This window comes from Periplaneta americana, chromosome 8 (genome assembly GCF_040183065.1).
Source record: "Periplaneta americana isolate PAMFEO1 chromosome 8, P.americana_PAMFEO1_priV1, whole genome shotgun sequence".
Taxonomy (NCBI): domain Eukaryota; kingdom Metazoa; phylum Arthropoda; class Insecta; order Blattodea; family Blattidae; genus Periplaneta; species Periplaneta americana.
Window position 1 is genome coordinate 50,979,036 of NC_091124.1, and position 20,382 is coordinate 50,999,417.

The 20,382-nt window shown below is 34.7% G+C and overlaps 1 protein-coding gene across 6 annotated transcripts in view; it reads right to left on the minus strand.

Annotated features, from left to right (window-relative positions):
- Window positions 1-377: 377 nt before the first annotated feature.
- Window positions 378-20,382, minus strand: part of LOC138704714 (CD151 antigen-like) — a 281,489-nt gene continuing 261,484 nt past the window's right edge. For 5 of the 6 annotated variants that reach the window (XM_069832869.1, XM_069832873.1, XM_069832872.1 and 2 more), the window contains exons 3-9: window positions 19,568-19,780; window positions 15,801-15,977; window positions 13,054-13,182; window positions 11,027-11,080; window positions 10,614-10,706; window positions 5,334-5,417; window positions 378-820 (exon numbers count right to left, since the gene is read on the minus strand). In XM_069832869.1, the coding sequence (XP_069688970.1) occupies window positions 761-820; window positions 5,334-5,417; window positions 10,614-10,706; window positions 11,027-11,080; window positions 13,054-13,182; window positions 15,801-15,977; window positions 19,568-19,780 (810 nt within the window). In that variant the 3' untranslated portion in view covers window positions 378-760. The remainder of the gene's footprint in view (window positions 821-5,333; window positions 5,418-10,613; window positions 10,707-11,026; window positions 11,081-13,053; window positions 13,183-15,800; window positions 15,978-19,567; window positions 19,781-20,382) is intronic. The other variant, XM_069832874.1, reaches the window with a different exon arrangement.

Here is a 20,382-nt window from a genome sequence, read left to right on the forward strand (position 1 = left end):
GTATGATTTTACACTTTTAATATGATTTGGTTTTATGTAACCCATTGTCTTTCAATGTTTATAATGTAACTGTTCAACTTAGTTAAAAAAAAAAACCGAAAACTTTTATCATGAAATGAACTAAAAATATTGCACTATTACATCAAAATCAGATAAGTTAATGACCATCTTTTATGAAAAACATTGATAAATTTATTATTGAAGGTTTCATTTTGAAGTTAATTTTTTCCAAATGATAATATTGAAATTATTTCCACCACTCTTCCTGTATTCACTCATATTAATTGCATATCGTCACGTCCTTAAGCCACTCTAAGCACTGCCTTCGATCACATCAAATTTAAGTTCGAGTAATCCACAAATTAAAAGTTAATATATACTAATTCGATTTCCATTTATTACAGAGGAGTTTCAAAACTCGCATTACAAAATAATAAAATAACTCGAATTCTAAAAATCACGCACGTAACATGTACAAAATTAACATGAGCAACAATTTGACAGTTTCAGATGATCTTCAACATTTAATATATAATTATATTCTTGTGTGACTAATAAAAATATATTCGCACTCTCTTGGTAACAGGTCCATAAAGTCATTAACTCTCAACACACACAAGTCATTGTTAAATCACACAACAGTTCAGGCTTCCGTCTTCAATGATAACACACATTCACTATTGACTAATAACATTATGACACTTTATTCACTTGTCATGGTAGAGCATTATACAGGTGATGCTGTGCTGAAAATTCATCCTCAGCGTCTTGCATCTCCCAGGTTACGACAGAGGCTGATGGAGAATATCATTCCCAATATCTGCAATAGCAACATATTACTTGTGAGTATATGTTATAATAGGGTTATAATATATATGTTTGTATCACGAAATTGACTATAAAATTGTTTAACCGTTGTAGAACATATCTTACATTTTAACAGATCAATAATAAATTTACAATATAAAAACTGATTCTACAGGTATTTTGCAGTAATTATTGGAAAAAAAAAACGCCCCAAATAATGCATACATTAGGATGATCCTTATAATGCGAGGAAAAAAACAGAAGTTTTATTTTAAAAATTGGCACTAGCCTATCTTGTAATGAATGAATGAATGTTAGCCATGATGTCCCATGTTGGCCACGGACCTCCTGTGATGGGGTTAGAACCCCCTCGACAGGGATGGCTCAAGTGTACTCGCTTGGTGAGCCAGTCCAGGCGAGCTTGTCGTGTATACTATTGTGATATGGTTAATAACCCTGTTCAACTTTAACTAGTCTCAGCACTCTGTTTTTTTGTTCATTTTTTTTCTTGCACTACACACATTATACTGACACCAGCACTTTGACAAACACTGATTGCTATTTACAATATTTACCTGACACTTTCTCAACACTGACTTTACTATTTACAAAACTTATCGTACATTTTCACTAATACTGACTTTACTATTTACAATATCTTAACACTGATTACGTTATCTATTTACAATGACCTTCCCTAGTTCTTTCCACAAAACTCTGTTCTTTGCTGTCCTCGACCATTGTTTCCCCACCTCTTTGGTAAAAATGTCAGACCATCTGAGCCGTGGTCTTCCCTGTCCTCTCTTTCCGACGTAGGGGTCCCACATCGTGACTGCATGGGTCCATCTTGCCTGGTGTAGTCTCGCCATATATCCCCCCCCCCCAGGTCCACTTCATTGCCGTGGCTCGTTCTCTTGCGTCAGTAGTGTTCGTCAGTCTTTGTAGTGTTTCATTTGTCCTTCTGTCTCGTAGTGTGATGCCCAGTATTTTTCTTTGCATCTTCCTCTGGCATGTTTGTATACTTGAGCATTGTATCTTGTAATATTTAAAAAATATTATAAAAATATTGTAATTTTTTAAAAGATTGATAAATTCTAGACGAAAATTAGATCGCTGATTAACTTTACAATTTTTAGTGTGTTAACTTTTTAGAAAATTACCGACTGACTACAATATCACTTTGAAACTAGTCAACCAGATAGATTTCCTAAAAAGTTTAAACAGTAAAGAAGTTGTAGAGTTAATCAGTGATTATGTAGGTGTTAAAAGTGTAAGTATATAGAACAATGAAGAAAATATTAGATATCTGTGCCAAAATTTTAAACATTTTTTCATAGCGTTTCCTGAAACAAAAGAATACGGGACATTCGGCACCAGAGATGAATAAATCTAACTGCCGCTCTCGTTCACTCTGTTTGTTGTACTTATTTTTCGAGTCTCGTCTCGTAACTTTCGTGCACTTCGATTCTTGCTCATCATTCTCGAAATAGCATTTGGTTGGCGTGGAAAGATTTCGTAATTTTGAATAACATACATCATTGAAATAAATAACATTAGAGATGTTTAATTTATACAAAAAGACAAAACAAAACAGTCTCTGGTTCTATTATTAGATATTACCTATGGTGTCATAAATAGAAAAAAAATTCTAAAATAAATTTGCATTTCTAAGAAATATAAAACATAACGTTAAATAAAGCATTAATATTTCTTTTTTTACTTGAGATTGTACTCTTGACCTCAAACATACGAAAAAAAAATCCTAGCCTTTTAATAAGGGCCTAGTAATTAAATAAAGATTAGGGAATAGTTTATTACGCACTGAAAGGTAGAGATGATGTTTCAAATACGCTACTTGATTGTTTATACATTATTATATAACAGTGGCCAAATAGATAAAAGTTCAGTCTGGTATAAGGCGATTCAAGGCTGCTTGATGTTGGGGAGTTGATCACTCCCGATGTCTTGAAAGTTTGCTTAAGCAGTCAATGACGTAGTCAATACTGTCGTACGAGTTTTCGGCTTTGTGGGCACTGTTACTCTTGCTTTCTCGATCGTTGTTCAACTCTACTCAGCACTGATTTTAAAAATTAAGGTTTGTAATATATTCTTCCTTGCTGTTGTTCATGTTGTCTTTGAATAGATTAATACAATACAATTAAGTCTATTGTTGGAAATAAAGTACGTACTCAAAGAATAAATTGAACATAATTAATTGAAAATGTGCTCCTTACAAAATAAGTTCACCTGAGAATACACTGACACAATACTTTTCCGAAGAATGGATTTCCTGTAATAATTGTTTGCTTTGAAGCATTAAGTCATGAAATGCAACACAGTCCTCACTGAAAAATTATTTCACAATAAGCATTGATTTTATTGTCTTTATATGCAACTTTTTTTTTCCTCTTCAGTCTATGGTGAGTAATAATAATAATAATAATAATAATAATAATAATAATAATAATAATAATAATAATAACAATGGCTTTATTTAACCTGGCAGAGTACATGAGGAAGAACAATCTTTCAACCTATTTTGATTCTTGCGTACACTACTTTTAACACTTGAATATAAATAATTGATTAATTAGCGGACTTACTCGTGTTAATTATGTAAGTTTGTGCGGCTTACAGCTGTTTCGGTGCTTATCACACCATCCTCAGAGCCTACTAGATCTCGGCGTCTATGGTGAGTAATAATAATAAAACACTAAAACACACCCCGATCAAATTCTCAACAAACAAATCAATTTCAGTACACACACACTATTTCACTCCACTATTCAACACTTTTCAACAATCAAACGCACCCACATAACAGGCAGAGAAGTTCGACATGACGCCGAGATCTAGTAGGCTCTGAGGATGGTGTGTTAAGCACCGAAACAGCTGTAAGCTGCACAAACTTACGTACAGTAATTAACACGAGTAAGTCCGCTAGTTAATCAATTACTTCTAATCTTTCAACATTTGTATTAGAACCAGGAATACACATAATGAACTCCTATCATTTTTTAAAATTTGGGTGCTTTTCATCAACACTTCTGAACAGATCCACCCAGACTTCATCTGAGTGTTTTGATTTAAGAATTTTTTTTCAATATTCACTTTCTTCTTTGCAATTCAGAATATTTTTCATAATTGAGGCGGTCAGAAGCAAAGGGGTGTGAGTGCACTGAAGTTACCTTCAAGAAAATGTGATTGAAAGTTGTTAAGGCAACTAAGCCAGGAGATAATAAGGCAGGGTGTCCACTTCCTTTCCCTCCTCCATTGCATACATCGCCGACTAGCTACATATTAAACTAATCAGACTTCAGATGACCAATGGATAATTTTAAAGCGGTCTATTATAACAACTTTACAATGTACTGTATCACAATTTCCATTGTAAAGTATCTTTGTAATTTGACATTTCTTTCTTCATTCTGAAGTGTAGGTACACTCTCACTTTGTATGTCAGTTACTTAAATCTTATAATCATCATCGTCATCCTTCACGAATTAGGCCTCCGTAGACCTGTTTCGGCCCCATCTAGCAGTCTTCTAAAAGGTCTTCCTGGTCGATGATGTCCTCTAGGTTTATACTGCATCATAATTTTTGTTTCTACCAACGAGGAAATGGCAACCGAGTCACAGCAGTATAACTGTTTCATCAAATGCAGAGGAAATGCTGCATTACAAGCCTGTCCAGAGGCTAAAAGTGGCAGCCCCACTACTGGACTACCTAATGATAAGGCTAGTAACCTATCTTAGGGAAAATTACATTACTTTCAAGCCTCAAAAAAAAAAAAATCTTATATTCCACAGCTTTAATCTGAAGAATTGACTATATTATGTTTAGCATTTAAGTATTACACTATGAAATGAAAACTAGCATGACCTTGAATAACTCGTCTCGGGTTCTCAGCCAGGTGAGTTGGAGATTTGCTTCCAAGCTTTCGACAGCTAGCTCTGCCATCTTCTTCAGGGAATGAAGTGATGTGGGACCATGTCTAGTAGGACTTCCCGCTGTGGGCCAATCAGGAGCTAGTTCCTAGTCCCGACCGCCAGGCGCATTCTGGTTGGTGGAAGCAGTAGCCAATCAGGAGCTAGTTGCTGGTCCCGATGTGCCTGGCGGTCGGGACTAGGAACTAGCTCCTGATTGGCCCACAGCGGGAAGCCCTACTAGACATGGTCCCACATCACTTCATTCCCTGAAGAAGATGGCAGAGCTAGCCGTCAAAAGCTTGGAAGCAAATCTCCAACTCACCTGGCTGGGAACCCGAGAAGAGTTATTCTACATCAAACGCCGGAAAAGCCTCAAGTCATACATAGCATGACCTTATTATATTATTAAGGACTTCAGGAAAATTTGAGAAAAAGCTTTTATTTATTGTAGTTTAGTTGTACATAATTCTCCCTTGAATGTTTTGGAATCCTAAAAAATGCCTCATACCCTCTAAGTTCTTTGCATATGTATGGAATAAGCTTGTCACATTTTTTGGAAACATTGCTACAAAAAATTGGAAAATAGTAATCACTTACATGTAAAAATGCTATTCCAATGCCAAGGCCAATGAGTATCATGGTATCTTCTTTGAACCACGTTTTCAAATCTTCTAAACACCCCTAAAACATTAAAATACATTATTGATTACAATGATATGTAACATAGGAAAAAGTGTGCACATCAGTAATTGAAGACCTCTCCAGAATATTCAAAGTAATTCAGATATAACCGGGTAGGCTACTTTGTATTTCCATTTGCTAAATCTGGCAACCCTAATCTCATCTATTTCGTATGCTAAGTTAGTTAATGACAAATGAATAACAATGAAAGATGGCAGCTATAATTTGTAACATTTTCAAGCTGTCATTTTTTGCATGCATCTTTTCTCATGTGTACATATTTAATTTATTTGTTATTGGTACTCATTTCTGTCATTTGTTATTTATAGCCTATTTATCTACTTATTTATTCACTTACTCTTTTATTTATTTCTTTCGTTACCGGTATTTGTTAATTTTATTTACTTATTTCTTCAACTTTTATTAATTCATTTATTCCTTAATTAATTTATTTATTTATTTCCTTCTTTCCACCATCACTTCCTTTTTTCTTTCTTTCTTCATATATTTATTTATATACCAGTATTTATAAATCAATTTATTTTCTTCTATCTTTCTTTCTTTCCTTATTTATTTATTTATTCATTTATACTTTTTATTTAATTAATTTACTTATTAATTAATTACTTCAGGCATTTATGTATTTATTCATTCTTTTTTATTAATTTATTTGTCTACCTACTTATCTATTTCTTTCTTTCTTTCTTTCATCATCTATTTATCTATGTATATACTTATTTCCTCATTTATTTATTTAGGTACTTATTTATTTAATTGCCGGTAATTTATGTTGTCTAATGTACTGCATCTAACACTGAAATAATTAGCAATTAATTAATTAATTTATTCATTTAACCATTTATTTATTCATTTATTCATGTATATATATATACATATAAAGCCATTATTATTATTATTATTATTATTATTATTATTATTATTATATCCAGTAGGCCTGGTTGGCGCAGTTGGTATAGCGCTGGCCTTCTATGCCCGGGGTTGCGGGTTCGATCCCGGGCCAGGTCGATGGCATTTAAGTGTGCTTAAATGCGACAGGCTCATGTCAGTAGATTTACTGGTATGTAAAGGAACTCTTGTGGGACAAAATTTCGGCACACTGGCGACGCTGATATAACCTCGGCAGTTGCGAGCGTCGTTAAATAAAACATAACACACATATATCCATTTGTTTCATATTAAAAATTCCCCTTAAATTCAGAGAAACCCCCTAAATTTTTTAATTTGTACTTGGAAGAACACAAAAAAAAAAATCAGCAAATGTGATTATATATACACAGCTGAAAAGAAAAAATATTCACACATGATGCACACTGACATGCAATAGAATAGAATACTCTTTGGATTTCTCATAATTCGTCCTCTGAGTACGATCTAGTTGGCTCCTGATGCATCGGGACAACGATGTGTTGCATTTTGCAAGTATTGCCACAATACACTGAAAGTCCATAACACTTGCATGTTGCTGGGTACCGACTTTTACTGGGACAAGTAGACAATTAGTTTCAAACTAAAAATGTAATTCATAGCTCACGTGACTGGCATATTGCGTATAATATTTTAGTATAAAATTAAATCTAATTAAGAAAACATTAATGATATGTAGAATATAATAGAAATGAAAATCAGTTGTACCAGAAGCATAAATTTAGATTGGGGAAATTGTTTAACAACATTTTACTGCAGACACTATTGTTGTGTAGGCCATGGCTTAAGGAAGACAAGGAGAATGCGTGTGCAACGCGAAGACGGACGGGAAAGAGCGTCATAATAATATCACAGTGTAGTATATACAGTCACGAAGCTTGAGTTGTGAGGGTGCTAGGAACAGTATACTGTGCCGGTACTATTTCTCATTGTCTGTAATTAGGCGATAGTAGCGATCCTAGTGGTTAGCAACTATCTATGGAAGCATATTTACTACGTATTGAGCTTCGTGACTGTATATACTAGACTGTGATAATATAATACGAGTAATAACGAGAGCAAGTGAGAAGACATGCATGCAAGATGAGATGCCGGCCGAAGAGAGGATTCACGATCATGATATTCATTGTTCAATTACACAACATAGTAGTTTCACTGTAATTAATTTTAAAAATAAATACTAATGACGTAGTTTAGGAAAACACACCAAAAAACCCCTCTAAAATGTATCTCTCCCCTGAAAATCTCCCTAACATTTTTATTCCCCCAAACCTCCCCCTGGAAAAGTGTTTCCCCCCCAAATTTGGGGGGAAAACCCTCCAAGTTGGCAACACTGCTTGAGGGTTATAGGTGTTTCTTCGACGTGATAGTTTTAGTTGCATTCCAAACTTTCTACGATATAGCGCACAACATACAGAACAGTGCCGGGTGAATTTTTCTTTTTCAAATTTTATCATACAAGCAAATGAGATTACTGCTTCTTCTGAAGTGTTAAAATTTTTTGAACTCGTATCGACAATTTCGGCAAATGGTCATGTGCTGAACTTACATTGTCCACTCTTAAAGGAATAAATTTCTCAGAAATTCTAAAATTGAAGACAGTTTATCGAACTTCGCAAAGTCCGTTAAGAAATCATTAATAAAATGTCCGAATAACCATGACGACGTCATTGCCGATTTCAAACAAGAGAACGTCCCTTCGCTTCAAATGCATAATATTTGTAGGTAAGAAGCTATTTTTTTTTATTTTATTGTGATGCTCATCATGAAATGTCAAGAAATGCCTATTATTATTATTATTATTATTATTTGGAAATAATGATAACTGCAGTCATCATAACTGCATTAATTTAATGAAAACCATTATATGCGTACACACCAAATTTGTACTCTGAAATGAACACGTATATGTTTTCTTATGTATGTAGGATATCTATTTTTGTGTCTATGCCTGTCTGTATTACGAAGTTTCTATTGGGTACCGGTACCTATAACAGATTAACCTCCGTACTCTCACTCCCCCAGAAAACAACTTTAAGCTATCTAAGGTTTTAATAGATTTCGAATTGATAAATTTGAGAAGTCTTTGATACTATTATATTCAAAACCAGCTATCCTTGCTATAGCATCTGATGTAACAAAAAAAAAAAAACAACTTCAGTATTCTAGAGTTTTGTAAAGTTTTAAACAACTGGTCAAATTAGATAGACGATTGGTAGACCTGTGACACTTTATCTGCGCACCGATGAGAGCGGTGGGGGGATATCTTGCTACAATTCTCAACAAAAAATATCAGTTGAAGCGAGCACATTTAGCGCTGGTTTCGAAAGAGGAATTGAATTATTTCTAAGAGGAAAGTAGGCTTTATAAATTATTCTTGGAATTTCTTGCTTTACTCTCATTTCATTTCAATCCTAAATGATAATTACAAATTTATAATTTTGTCAAATTATGTTTCTGGAAGAGTGGTAGGAGTGCTGTTATACATATGCGCAGTATCTTCCATTCCTGCCTTCCGTGCTCTTTCTATCTAGCACAAAAACTGTTTCGAAACGCACGACTTTTTTTTTTATTCTTCAAACAGTGGATCCTTGCACATTGTGGAGTTAGGGGTAACAAAATTATTTCAACGTCACCTATACCTGCGTCTTACCACCCTCTTAATGGTCATTTATGTAACTAGTGTATAATTTTAGTAATTATGGCACGATTGAATGTTTAGCGCGTAAGCTAATTTTCACGAGTGTTTATAATGAAGATTATACAAGTGTTACAAGGTTTTATGCATTAAAATATGTAAAAAAAAACTATTATAAATTTACAAAATGTAGGCCTAATTTTATGACGTAGTAGAGACATAAGTCGGTACGTATTGGATATATGACTTAATATATTGCATGGTTACTAAGTAATCGTTTCTATGACAATGTTATTTTGTTGTCGTTTTGAAGCCTTTTCTTACAGGTACGTTGTATAAAATTATGTTGTAATGGCGGTGATGACGTCATGGAATACTAGTTGCTAGATAACCTTTTCCGGCATCAGTGCCAGAATTGGGCCATTTGTGCACGGTTTATAGCGTCATAACAAGCGTGTTTTAATGCTAAGATTGCATAAAAGAATATTAAGATCAGAATATAACAACATTATATAATAACAATTACAATGTTTCTAAAGCGAATATAAAAAAGAGAGATTATGCAATACTGGTACCTACATCTAATAGCTACTGCTAAGATTGATTCAAAATCATCCGTCCTCGAGTGCGGTTAACTACTGGAATTGGGATTTATGAACATGAAAAGACAATGAAAATTGATGAGAGTAAAATAAATAATTATTCCTTTTGTACATTAAAAATTATGTGTTTGCATAATGATAGTGTGGGATTTGAAGGGAGACCAGCGTATAGGGAATTATAAGTATGGACACTGCGCATCGGTACCTTTGATGTGGCAGTGACTTATTTCAGTGACCTTGGAACCAGCTGTACCAGCATCAGCATGAGGTTCTACGCTAGAGTTGACGCTGATATCGCACCAGCAATCGACAGCAAACTTGCCAGCGAATAGAGACTGCTGTTGCAGCGTTCGCTGGTGCCAGAGTCCGTGCTGGTGCTCGATTATACTGAGCTCTAGTGTTTGAAAGTGGAATCAAATGTTAACCTAGCGAATGTGCACAAAAAAATAGAGCCGAAAATTGTTCTGTTTCCCTTCTTATTACTACCTTATTCGCTGGGGAGGCCTTCAGAATTTCCATCACAATCTTCTGTAGGCTATCTCATATCAGGGAATGTTAAGAGATTTAAGAACACTACATGCGAATTTCGGTAACCATCCCCTCGCTTGTAATATTAAGCCTGTAACATTCCAGTTGTAAAGCAGGATGCCGTATTATTCACTGAGATATGAAAGGTAGGTGTGTGTGTGTGTGTGTGTGTGTGTGTGTGTGTGTGTGTGTGTGTGTGTGTGTGTGTGTGTGTGTGTGTGTGTGTGTATAGATCTTGTTTTAGGATCGAATTGTTGCTGTAAAAGGGATAAACTAATCTTTTAAGCCTCACTGCTTGCAGGCCTTTGACAGTTCGCCTTATTTAAGAATAAAAAGGTTTTGATGTGTACATACGAGTAAATTTAATTTTTCCAACGTTTGAGAATTATTTACAAGTTCTACGCTCAGCACTGAAAGTTCGCCTGCTCACTATAGCACCCAGTCTGGTGTCTATATAAATTTGAATTACTTTTGACAGATTACCTTTTTATGTCTTGCCAAACGGTGTCTTTCATATTCGGTGTCCTGGCACGCCGTTTCGTCCTTTGCTTGTGGATGTTGCCAGGATTCTTCCACCTGCATGTACCAAAGAATATCCTTAGTATATGATGGACATTGTAATTAACGTTTATTAAACTCTATCGAACCACAAAAACCATTCTACGTTATACTAATTTATGCATGTTGATCTTTGAGAATTTTGAACTATTCGTAATAAATTATCGTAATAATGTTTTGAAAGTGTCTTGTATTCCACCATAGCTTCACTCTCCAATTTCCCTCCACTTTTTATCATTCTGTTCCTATTAAAATTATTAGCATTTTACACTGTGTGCACAAATCTATTTAATTTACATTGTACGCCCTTTTAAAATCTTTGTAAATAAATTACTTACAGTTCCGCTGAAAAATCTTGAAACAACAATAATTGGACTTCCAGCGTTGGAAACCTAGTGTGAAGTATGCAGGGGGAAGGAACGAAAGAAAAATATATATCAGGCATGTGGTACGAGTGTATATGACTGCTCACAGATTCTTTTACATTTATAATCAATATTAGAAATTACAAAACATAGAGACTACTATATCTTACATCGAATTATTTTTCAGATAAATAGGCTTGCGCGTAAGAAGTTGTATAGTATAGAGCTAGGAAGTTGGTACCAAAATTGTTAAGTTGTGTGAGCTTGAACTATATCTCTATACCGAGTGAAAAGTAAAATGGCATCTCTTGGTGTCAGTGAAGCAAAACGACTAAAGGCTGGTTCACAATAAATCGGGAACGGAAACGAGAACGAGAACGGCAGAAATGTTAAAATAAATATATTTAGATGTAAGCATTCACAATAGTTAATTGTGAATGCTCACATTTAAATACATTTATTTTAACAATATTTCCGTTCTCGTTCTCGTTGTTTCCGTTCCCGGTTTATTGTGAACCAGCTTAACATGTACAGCCAGGTGGTAACCAAACATGTGCTCTAGTCGTTCACAGCCTTAGAACAAGAAAATAATATTAAAAAAAACAATAATTTGTAATTGGTAAAGTTCGTAACTCCCAATCTAAATTAATTTACCCATACCGGTACATATAAAAATAACATACAAAGTATACAATTATGATTCTAGCCTCGTTATAACAAATAACAATGAACATTTTTATTTTATCAAAAGAAATAGGCTTACTCCTTTCAGGTTCAGAAAAAAAAACACTATTTGTACTTTGAAAATATTCGTTCTACGTCACAATACGTTACTGGAGCAAAACTGAAACATAATACAGTATTTATTACTATCATCAGATGAACAACTACTTTGTGAATCTTTTTCATGTCTACTGTAATGGCAGCTAGGAAGTTCGTATCGTAATTCTGATGTTGAACTTGGACTGTAACGCAACTGAACACATGTAAGCACGAGACGTGAAAATTTAACGAAGAATAATCGGAAAAAAATAAAATGTGTTACACACTCTTATTTGCATAATTATTTAATAACAGATGAGTTTATTTTCTTTTGGAATCCTGCACATTTCGTAAATAATACAATAATAACAGAATAGCTCAGTTTGTTCAGAACTTAAAATATTAATATAAATTACCAATATTCTTCAGACTATTCACGATTCTATACAGATCCACAGAATGCCACTATGCGTTGTTTGTGAACATACTGTGTATAGTCCACACCTGTGGAGTAACGGTTAGCGCGTCTGGCCGCGAAACCAGGTGGCCCGGGTTCGATTCCCGGTCAGGGTAAGTTACCTGTTTAAGGTTTTTTCCGGGGTTTTCCCTCAACCCAATGAAAGCAAATGCTGGGTAACTTTCGGTGCTGGACCCCGTACTCATTTCACCGGCATTATCACCTTCATCTCATTCAGACGCTAAATAACCTAAGATGTTGATATAGCGTCGTAAAATAACATAAAAAATTTAGAGTAATATTATTCCAAAGCCTTCGCAAAACTATATTGCAATGGTAACCAAATAACAATAAGTACCCTGTAATGGATCTATTTCAGTATATTATATAGTTTTATGTTATGAAGAATGGTTTCCCTAGCAACAAGTTTCTGTGTGGGAATTCTAACTTTCAAAGTCTAATAACAATAGCTGTAAATACAATAAAAAAACGTGATCGTGCAAAAAAAAAATACTTTTCGCACGCTATCGTAGAGTAGACCAATTTTTAATATTCTTGCCTATTGCTAAAAGCTCTACTTTTATGAATGTCTGAAAACTGTGTTCTTATACTTAGGCTTATGTGAACTTCAAAAATATTACTTTTAGTGAATTCAGTGTCCAAACCCTTGAATAACTCCATATATTGCGTATGTTTTTCATCATGATGAAATGTATTAGTTGAGGTTATGATTCCTTTCTCTGCTTAATTTGAACCCCGGTAGGCAAGTTAGGTTACTTACGTCTGGATTAGCTAATATGCAACAGGTAACAGGCACGTTGACTCTTGATCTATTGGAGATTCCTACGCTCTCGTTTTTCCATTTTGTTGTGGCATAATCATTGTCAGAGAGTATACCACAACAGTTAAACTGTAAGAAAAAAAAATTGTGCTTATTAACAGATTTTTTTTATCGTTAAACAAAATTCATACATAACCTAATTAACTGTATTTTAAATATACTTTATTATAGCACTGATACAGCTAATGCGACAGTCAGAAATTAAATCGCCTTGTATATTAGTAAAATACATCATAAATTAATGTAGGCCTATAATTTTAGAGAAGTTTCAAATAAACATTGCTGAAAAATGAACATTCATAGTGGGAAAACTTCTGAACATAATTCGATTCAAGATATTTCCATTTAAGCTGTTAACAAATTTGGACTTCATAATAAAGCCCTAACTTTTATGTAAGTACATACTCGTGTTTTATGAATCATAAATGTTTGTGATTCAGAGCATTATCTTTGATCTATTAAAATTTAATAGTAGGCTGCGTGTATTTGTAAATTCGACACAACTTATGTAATATACCAGTGTCATTATACATAAAAAATATATCTTTTGGCGTTTTGCCTGTCTTAATGATTAAAATTTAAAGAGCGTAGTATAAGTTTAAAGCAACCAGTACTAGTAATGCAGTAAAGAGAGGAATAGACTACGAAAAGGTGGAATCATTTAAATACCTAATAACAAATGAATGGCGAATTTGCAAAACGACTTAAGTCCACATTTTGGGGGTTTGAATTGAGAGAATGATTATGTTACTTTAGTCCTGGACTTAAGTTGTTTTTCCTGTCAAGTACTGAAGAAACTTACATAATATGTAATTTTAATCATACACTCAGCTGACAAATTGTTTTTTGTCTGTTGTCACTGGTAATTCTTTCCGAACTTATCTCACGTTTACCATTCCTTCCAGTGCATCCTTCAGTAGACAGTTCTATTCAGCCAGTGACACAACCAATTCCCTTTCTACTTCTTGATCATTTCAGCATCATTCTTTCTCCAACACAGTGGTTTACCCACGATCAATGAAACCAAAATTCAAGATATTCGTAAAACGGCTAAGTACATTCGTGATAAATAAGACGTGTTTACATTTTACGAAAACATTATAGCATGTGAGACAACAAAGAATTGAAAGATGAAACTAAGCCGTGGTCTCGTTATAACACTCCTAAGAGTTGTTTGTGCTCTTGTTATTAACAGTTGTTCAAAATAATGTTGTTCAACAATTGCAATAAGGTTATTTTATGATTTTGGCATAAATACATTTAGTTAAACATGTTTATGTGTCGGTAATCTAATAATTATGATGCAGGATTGAAGTTAACCCCTTACCGCATGGGACAGTTTTGCACACACCGGTTTAATATTCAAATAACTTAAGTAGTTCTTTCTTTCTCAACTGATGTCACGTATGGTCAAATCCAATTCTTGACCGTGTGCCATATGTGTCCTATTATGCAGTTTGAAATATTATATGCTTATATTATAAATTATATGAATATAAAACCGGTATGTGCCTTATCTGTCCCAGAATGCGGTACCGGTAAGGGGTTAATTTGCAGAACAACTGAAGTCCTAGAGATAATTAAAATTTTTACGACCTGAAGAGGAATAAAAAAATACGAATTTTTATAATAAAAATATTTCTCTTACATATCTCTTACATATACAAAATTATATTGTAACAATATATGCTTCAGCAAGGCTGAAAACAGTTTTTTTAATTTTCTCAAAACTACTTCTAGGGACTTAAGTCGTTTTGCAAATTCAACATTCATATATTCTGAGATTTGAAATTCATATCTTTTGCTATAACTGCCAGTAAAAATTTGTTTAAACTAAGAAAATGTTCTTCCTACGTCACACGACGTTACAGGGACAAAAAAATAATAACAAAAATCAATATACAAATTATCAATATTTATATTTTACACAGTATATACAAATAATTCATTTATAAAAACCTGTCCCGTTGCAGTGAACGAATACATATATTCTGAGGTTATGAAATGCAAATCCTTTTTTTTTTGGGCGGGATAAATTACGACCCTTTCCAATGCCAAGTACAGTTAACTGAAAATAATAGAAGCCTGAAAAGAAAAAAAAAACGTGATTTCGTTATTTCCAAGAAATGCATCTTCTGTGTACTTAATAAGACTGGTAAAGCTCGGATGGGATTAATTTATATCATCTCGGGGGGTTTCGGCTTGTGGCGGGAGGGGGTGAATTTTCTTGCTTTTTTCCTCTGGAATTAATCCCATCAGTCTTGTTAAGCACACAGAAGATGCCTTTCTTGGAAATAACAAAACTACGTTTTTTTTTTTTTTTTTGCAGGTTCCTATGATTTTCACGTATCTGTACTTGGCATTCAAAGTCGTTTCGAAGATCGAAAACAACCTTCTGTATATGACACACGGATATGATAGCCATTATTGCTAGAAAATTTTCCTCAATAAAAATTGTAGTGAAGTAATTTAAGATTTTTTGCGTTCACGGATATTATGTTTAAAAGAGCAGTATTACATCTTCCAAACAAAGAGTGTAAAATCCAGGACATTTTTAGAAGTCGTTTTTATTCTCTTTTAAATTTCTTGTCGACGTTGAATTCGCTCTGTAGTCGAGAGCGCCATTAAATAAAATAATAAGTTACTACTACTACAACTAGGCTTACTACTACTATTTTTAGACTTACCCTGAATTGTGCTTGATCTATGGCTTGTGTGAAAATATTCGAATCTTGGCCATAGTGCTCTTTGAACCGATTCATAAGCCTGCCTTCCAGGCCTTTGAGGAATTCTTCACGATATACAAGAGTTACGATAGCGACTGCGAGCTCCGCACAAAGCAGCAGGAACAGGAATACGAAGTACTGGAAAACAGGAATAAAAACCCACTTTACTGCTTTAAGTATACCGGTATATATAACAGTAAAGAAAAATGTGTTATTTTTGTATTCTGATTCATTATTTTAATCCTTAAAAAATATACTATATACAGATTAATTTTTGGTTCTACAGAATTATTTCTGATGGTTACCAGTGCTTTGGGAGACCCGGGTTCGATCTTCGGTGCCGGAGAGAAATTTTCTCTGTTAATAATTTAAAAAATATATTTAAACAATTTCCCCAGAAATGAACAGAGGAGAGATTATTTGAGAATGATTTCCCATGTTAAATTCCTATGTACAATAGTTTGATTTTGTGCCAGACGAGGCCTGAACACAAAACTACTCGTATTACAATTGCAACTCTAAAAGGATCTATTTTCATATTGAGAAATCATTTATAAAAGTTTTAAAATTAACTTTCTCTTTTCTCTCTAATCATTGGATCTATTTATTGTATTGCAACAATTTTCTTCTTCTCTCTTAAATTCAGGTCTTTTTCATTATTTATACTTTGTCATTTTAGGCCTTTTCCATTAGAGGAAGCCATTTAATTTAATATCTTCAATATTTCTATGAAACTAACTGGCTCTTAAAATGTCAAAAGATTTTGTACATGTTAAATATCTTAATAAGTAATGTAACTTATGATAGGAAGAAACAAATCCATTAGCTTAAAAAATGTACGCATTAGTGTAAACAGAGTATAAAAAGAAAGGAAGAAAGAAAGAAATATTAACGTCATGGCTCTTCCAAGAGTAGATTGCAATATACAGAGTGTTAAAATCTTTCAATACTTTGAGATGATGTAGTATTCATCAAAATAAGACAGAAATCTAATAAACATGATATATTAACATATTCATCAGTTTCATAGAAGATATTCGAAATAGTACATTATGCAACGAGCCTATAATGGTAGTAATTAAGACGCGAGTTTCATAATTTTCATACGAGCGTCTTAATTACCTTTATAGGCGTTTCATACGACTTTTTATGCTCGACCATATTTCTAACTTGAAATTATTCATAAGTATTCATATTATTCGTATCTGACTGGGGAGTGGAAGTGACCTTGTGCAATATCTCGTAAATTGTGAGATGTGCGCAGACGCGAAAGTATTGATTTTTTCCGAGGAACAAATGTCATTGACCTTGATATAATCTAGAGAGTAAAATGTACATTAATCTTGATATAACCTGGAAATTGATTTAGACATTGAAAAACGAGATGACAAATTGAATTTATTTGAATATTATTTACAATTAACGCTAATTATTATAGTAACAGAACATAACCTTCTGCGACAATATTGGATTTCCAGCCTCCGTGACATTTCGCTAGTTGTCTTTCGGTTGCATATCCGAGAATAATCGATACTTGCGCTTTCATATTGCTTTCTGATTGGTGGAAAACCTGAACTTTAATGAATAGGTGTACTTTAATGAGGTCCATTAAAGGGCTGCTACCAGGTGTATAATTACTACATTTCGGCATGGTCGAGCATAAAAATTATAATAGCCTACTTCAGTTTAATGACAAGGAAATCTTTCGCACATACTGCATTCTGATTTGTATCTCTTTCACTTTAATGCTTTAATCAGCACTCGGACACGCTATATTATGGTCGTAGTTGTGAACGGAGGGTTTTGATGTCGGACATGCGCGATGCTTAGGCCTAATTCTTCGACTTACAAATATTCTAGCCGAATAATCTATTTGTCTACTCTTGTACCACATTTTTGCAAGGGCTCACCGAAACATCGGAATCAGAATCAAGTAACGTAACGCAACTTCTTGTCTGGAATATGTGATTCAGTGATTTTGGTCGATTTTGATGACTAGACACCTCATTAAATGTACTATATCACGGTCCACACCTGTGGAGTAACGGTCAGTGCGTCTGGCCGCGAAACCAGGTGGCCCCGGTTTTAATCCTGGTCGGGGCAAGTTACCTGGTTGAGGTTTTTCCTGGGTTTTCCCTCAACCCAATACGAGTAAATGCTGGGTAACTTCCGGTGGTGGACCCCCGACTCATTTCACCGGCATTATCACCTTCAATTCATTCAGACGCTAAATAACCTGAGATGTTGATACAGCGTCGTAAAATAAGACAATAAAATAAAAATAAAATGTATATCACGTTGATGACAATTAGTTTTAATAATAATGCAATCTTGAAAAGTTTTTAACAACTACAAGACTTTATTTCTTTAAAACTTAAAAAAAAAGTCAGCAGTGAGCCGGAGAGTTTATGAAAGTAGAACTACGTTTGTCATCAAGAACTGTTCTGGGCGGAATTGGAAAAATGTTTTGAATTTATTTCGTTCATTTAATGAATTAATTAATATTTTACAGACTACAGAGTATGTTTACAGACTAAAGACGGATACATGGTTCACAGAGTTTGCTTGAGCCGATGTAAACGGCCGCGGTGACACATCTCGCCGTTCTACAGCCACAGAGTCCACGAAGCTCGCGTGCTTCGTCGATCTCTCGCGCATTCTCTCTCTGCCTTATTTTTATTCCGCAGCGGTAGTCTTGGGCTTACTTGATTCTTCTTGGGATAAACTTTTCTTCAGTTGTGCTTGTCTCAAATATGCATTCTCTCGTTTGAATTTCAGGAAATTTTGAAAGGCAACACATTTTCATTACTACTTTTTGAAAGTTGGGCGTCTAATTTATTCTTAATAAATTTTCTTCGCATTTATTTAATCGATCTTGTTGCGTTCGATCGATCGACCTGTAATAGTAATACAGTGCGAGGGGTTTATCTCTATGCACACAGATTAAAAAGAAGTAACACGGATTCATACGATCCCTGTAATTACACGACACATGCTTTTGATTGGGTGTCATTGTGATATTTAGATTTTCAATGAATCCCTTGATAAAAAAAGAGCATCTTTTATGAACTTCTGGAAAAAGAACTAAGAAAGAGACTAATGCTTGTGGGTAGAAACATGGACATAACGACGAAGTGAAGAAAAATGACTGGAAGCATTGCAAATGTGGATATGAAGAAGAATGGAACTTGCGAAATGAACAGACAGAATAAGAAATGAAGCTGTGATAAAGAGTGGGCGAAGAATGAATGATGCTGAAACTGATCAGGAACAGAGAAGGAATTGGCTGAGAAGAAACTGCCTACTGAAGGATGCACTAGAAGGAATGGTGAACGGGAGAAAAGTTCGGGGCAGAAGAAGAAATCAAAAATGATAGACAACGTTAAGATATGCGGATCGTATGCGGAGACTAAGAGGAAGATAGAACATAGGAAAGATTTGAGAATGCTGGGTTTGCAGTGAATGATTTAATGATAAAGATTGGTGTAATATGCACTAATAGTTATACGAGACTAGTGTCATACATTGGCAATAATAGAACTAGTGATAAAAGTGACGTGAAAAAAATTTGATGTAACACATTGGAAGATAACGGCTGATTGTTTGGCAGGTGGCTCTAATGCAGCCCTGGGCATAAAGGTGCGTACACACTTAGCGAACGAACGAACGAACGACAAACTCATGCTTTCGCTGATTGAAATCGGAACGTTACATGGTTGCCAACTTACAGCGATGAGTAAGGAGCGGCGCTCATACAAAGAGCCGCAGCAGCCACAGAAGCCTCCGAAGATTATGACACACCCGATGACTATGAGGAAGTAGGCGAGGTACAGCACAAAGTCTAAGGGGACGCCATCTGTCGCTGTCAGGTGGAATATGTGCGTCTTCGTGGGGTCTAGTATTACCCAGATGCCTAAGACGAGGAAGACACAACCAGACATCTGAAACAAAACCAAACAACACAATCAAGAGACAGTATTTCATTTGCATTGTGCGTAATTCACTCACATTCTTGTTTTTTTGTATTGCAGCAGTACAGATGCCTCAAACTAGCAAGCTGTCTCGTTCGCGCAGGCGCATAGAGCACTTCTCCCCTACCACTGTCCGCCTGCTGCTGTGCACTGTGGACTAGAACGGTACAGCTCAGTTCTAATAACAGTTGAGAAGGCTGCATAGGGAGGGTACTTCTTGAATACATTGTCAAGAGGTCAACTTTTCAGATAATATGACTATACCTGGGTATCGCAGCCTAGGTGGGCCCCCTCCGATAGCTCTACTACTTCCCCTCTCCAGGCAGCTTCCTAATTTGAGGCATCTGTACACAGATAATTTTTCTTTTTTATTTCAGAATGTGATTTTACACTAGTCAACAGCCATTCTACAGGGACATCATTTTATTTTTACTAACATTTTAAATATTAACTTGCCTATACCTCTGGATCAACGCCGTTTGCTACCCCGTTCCACGATTGGAGTTCAATGATACTGGCGTAATATACAAACAAAATCACTTTACTAGGTATAGGAGGGAAGAAAAGTATTT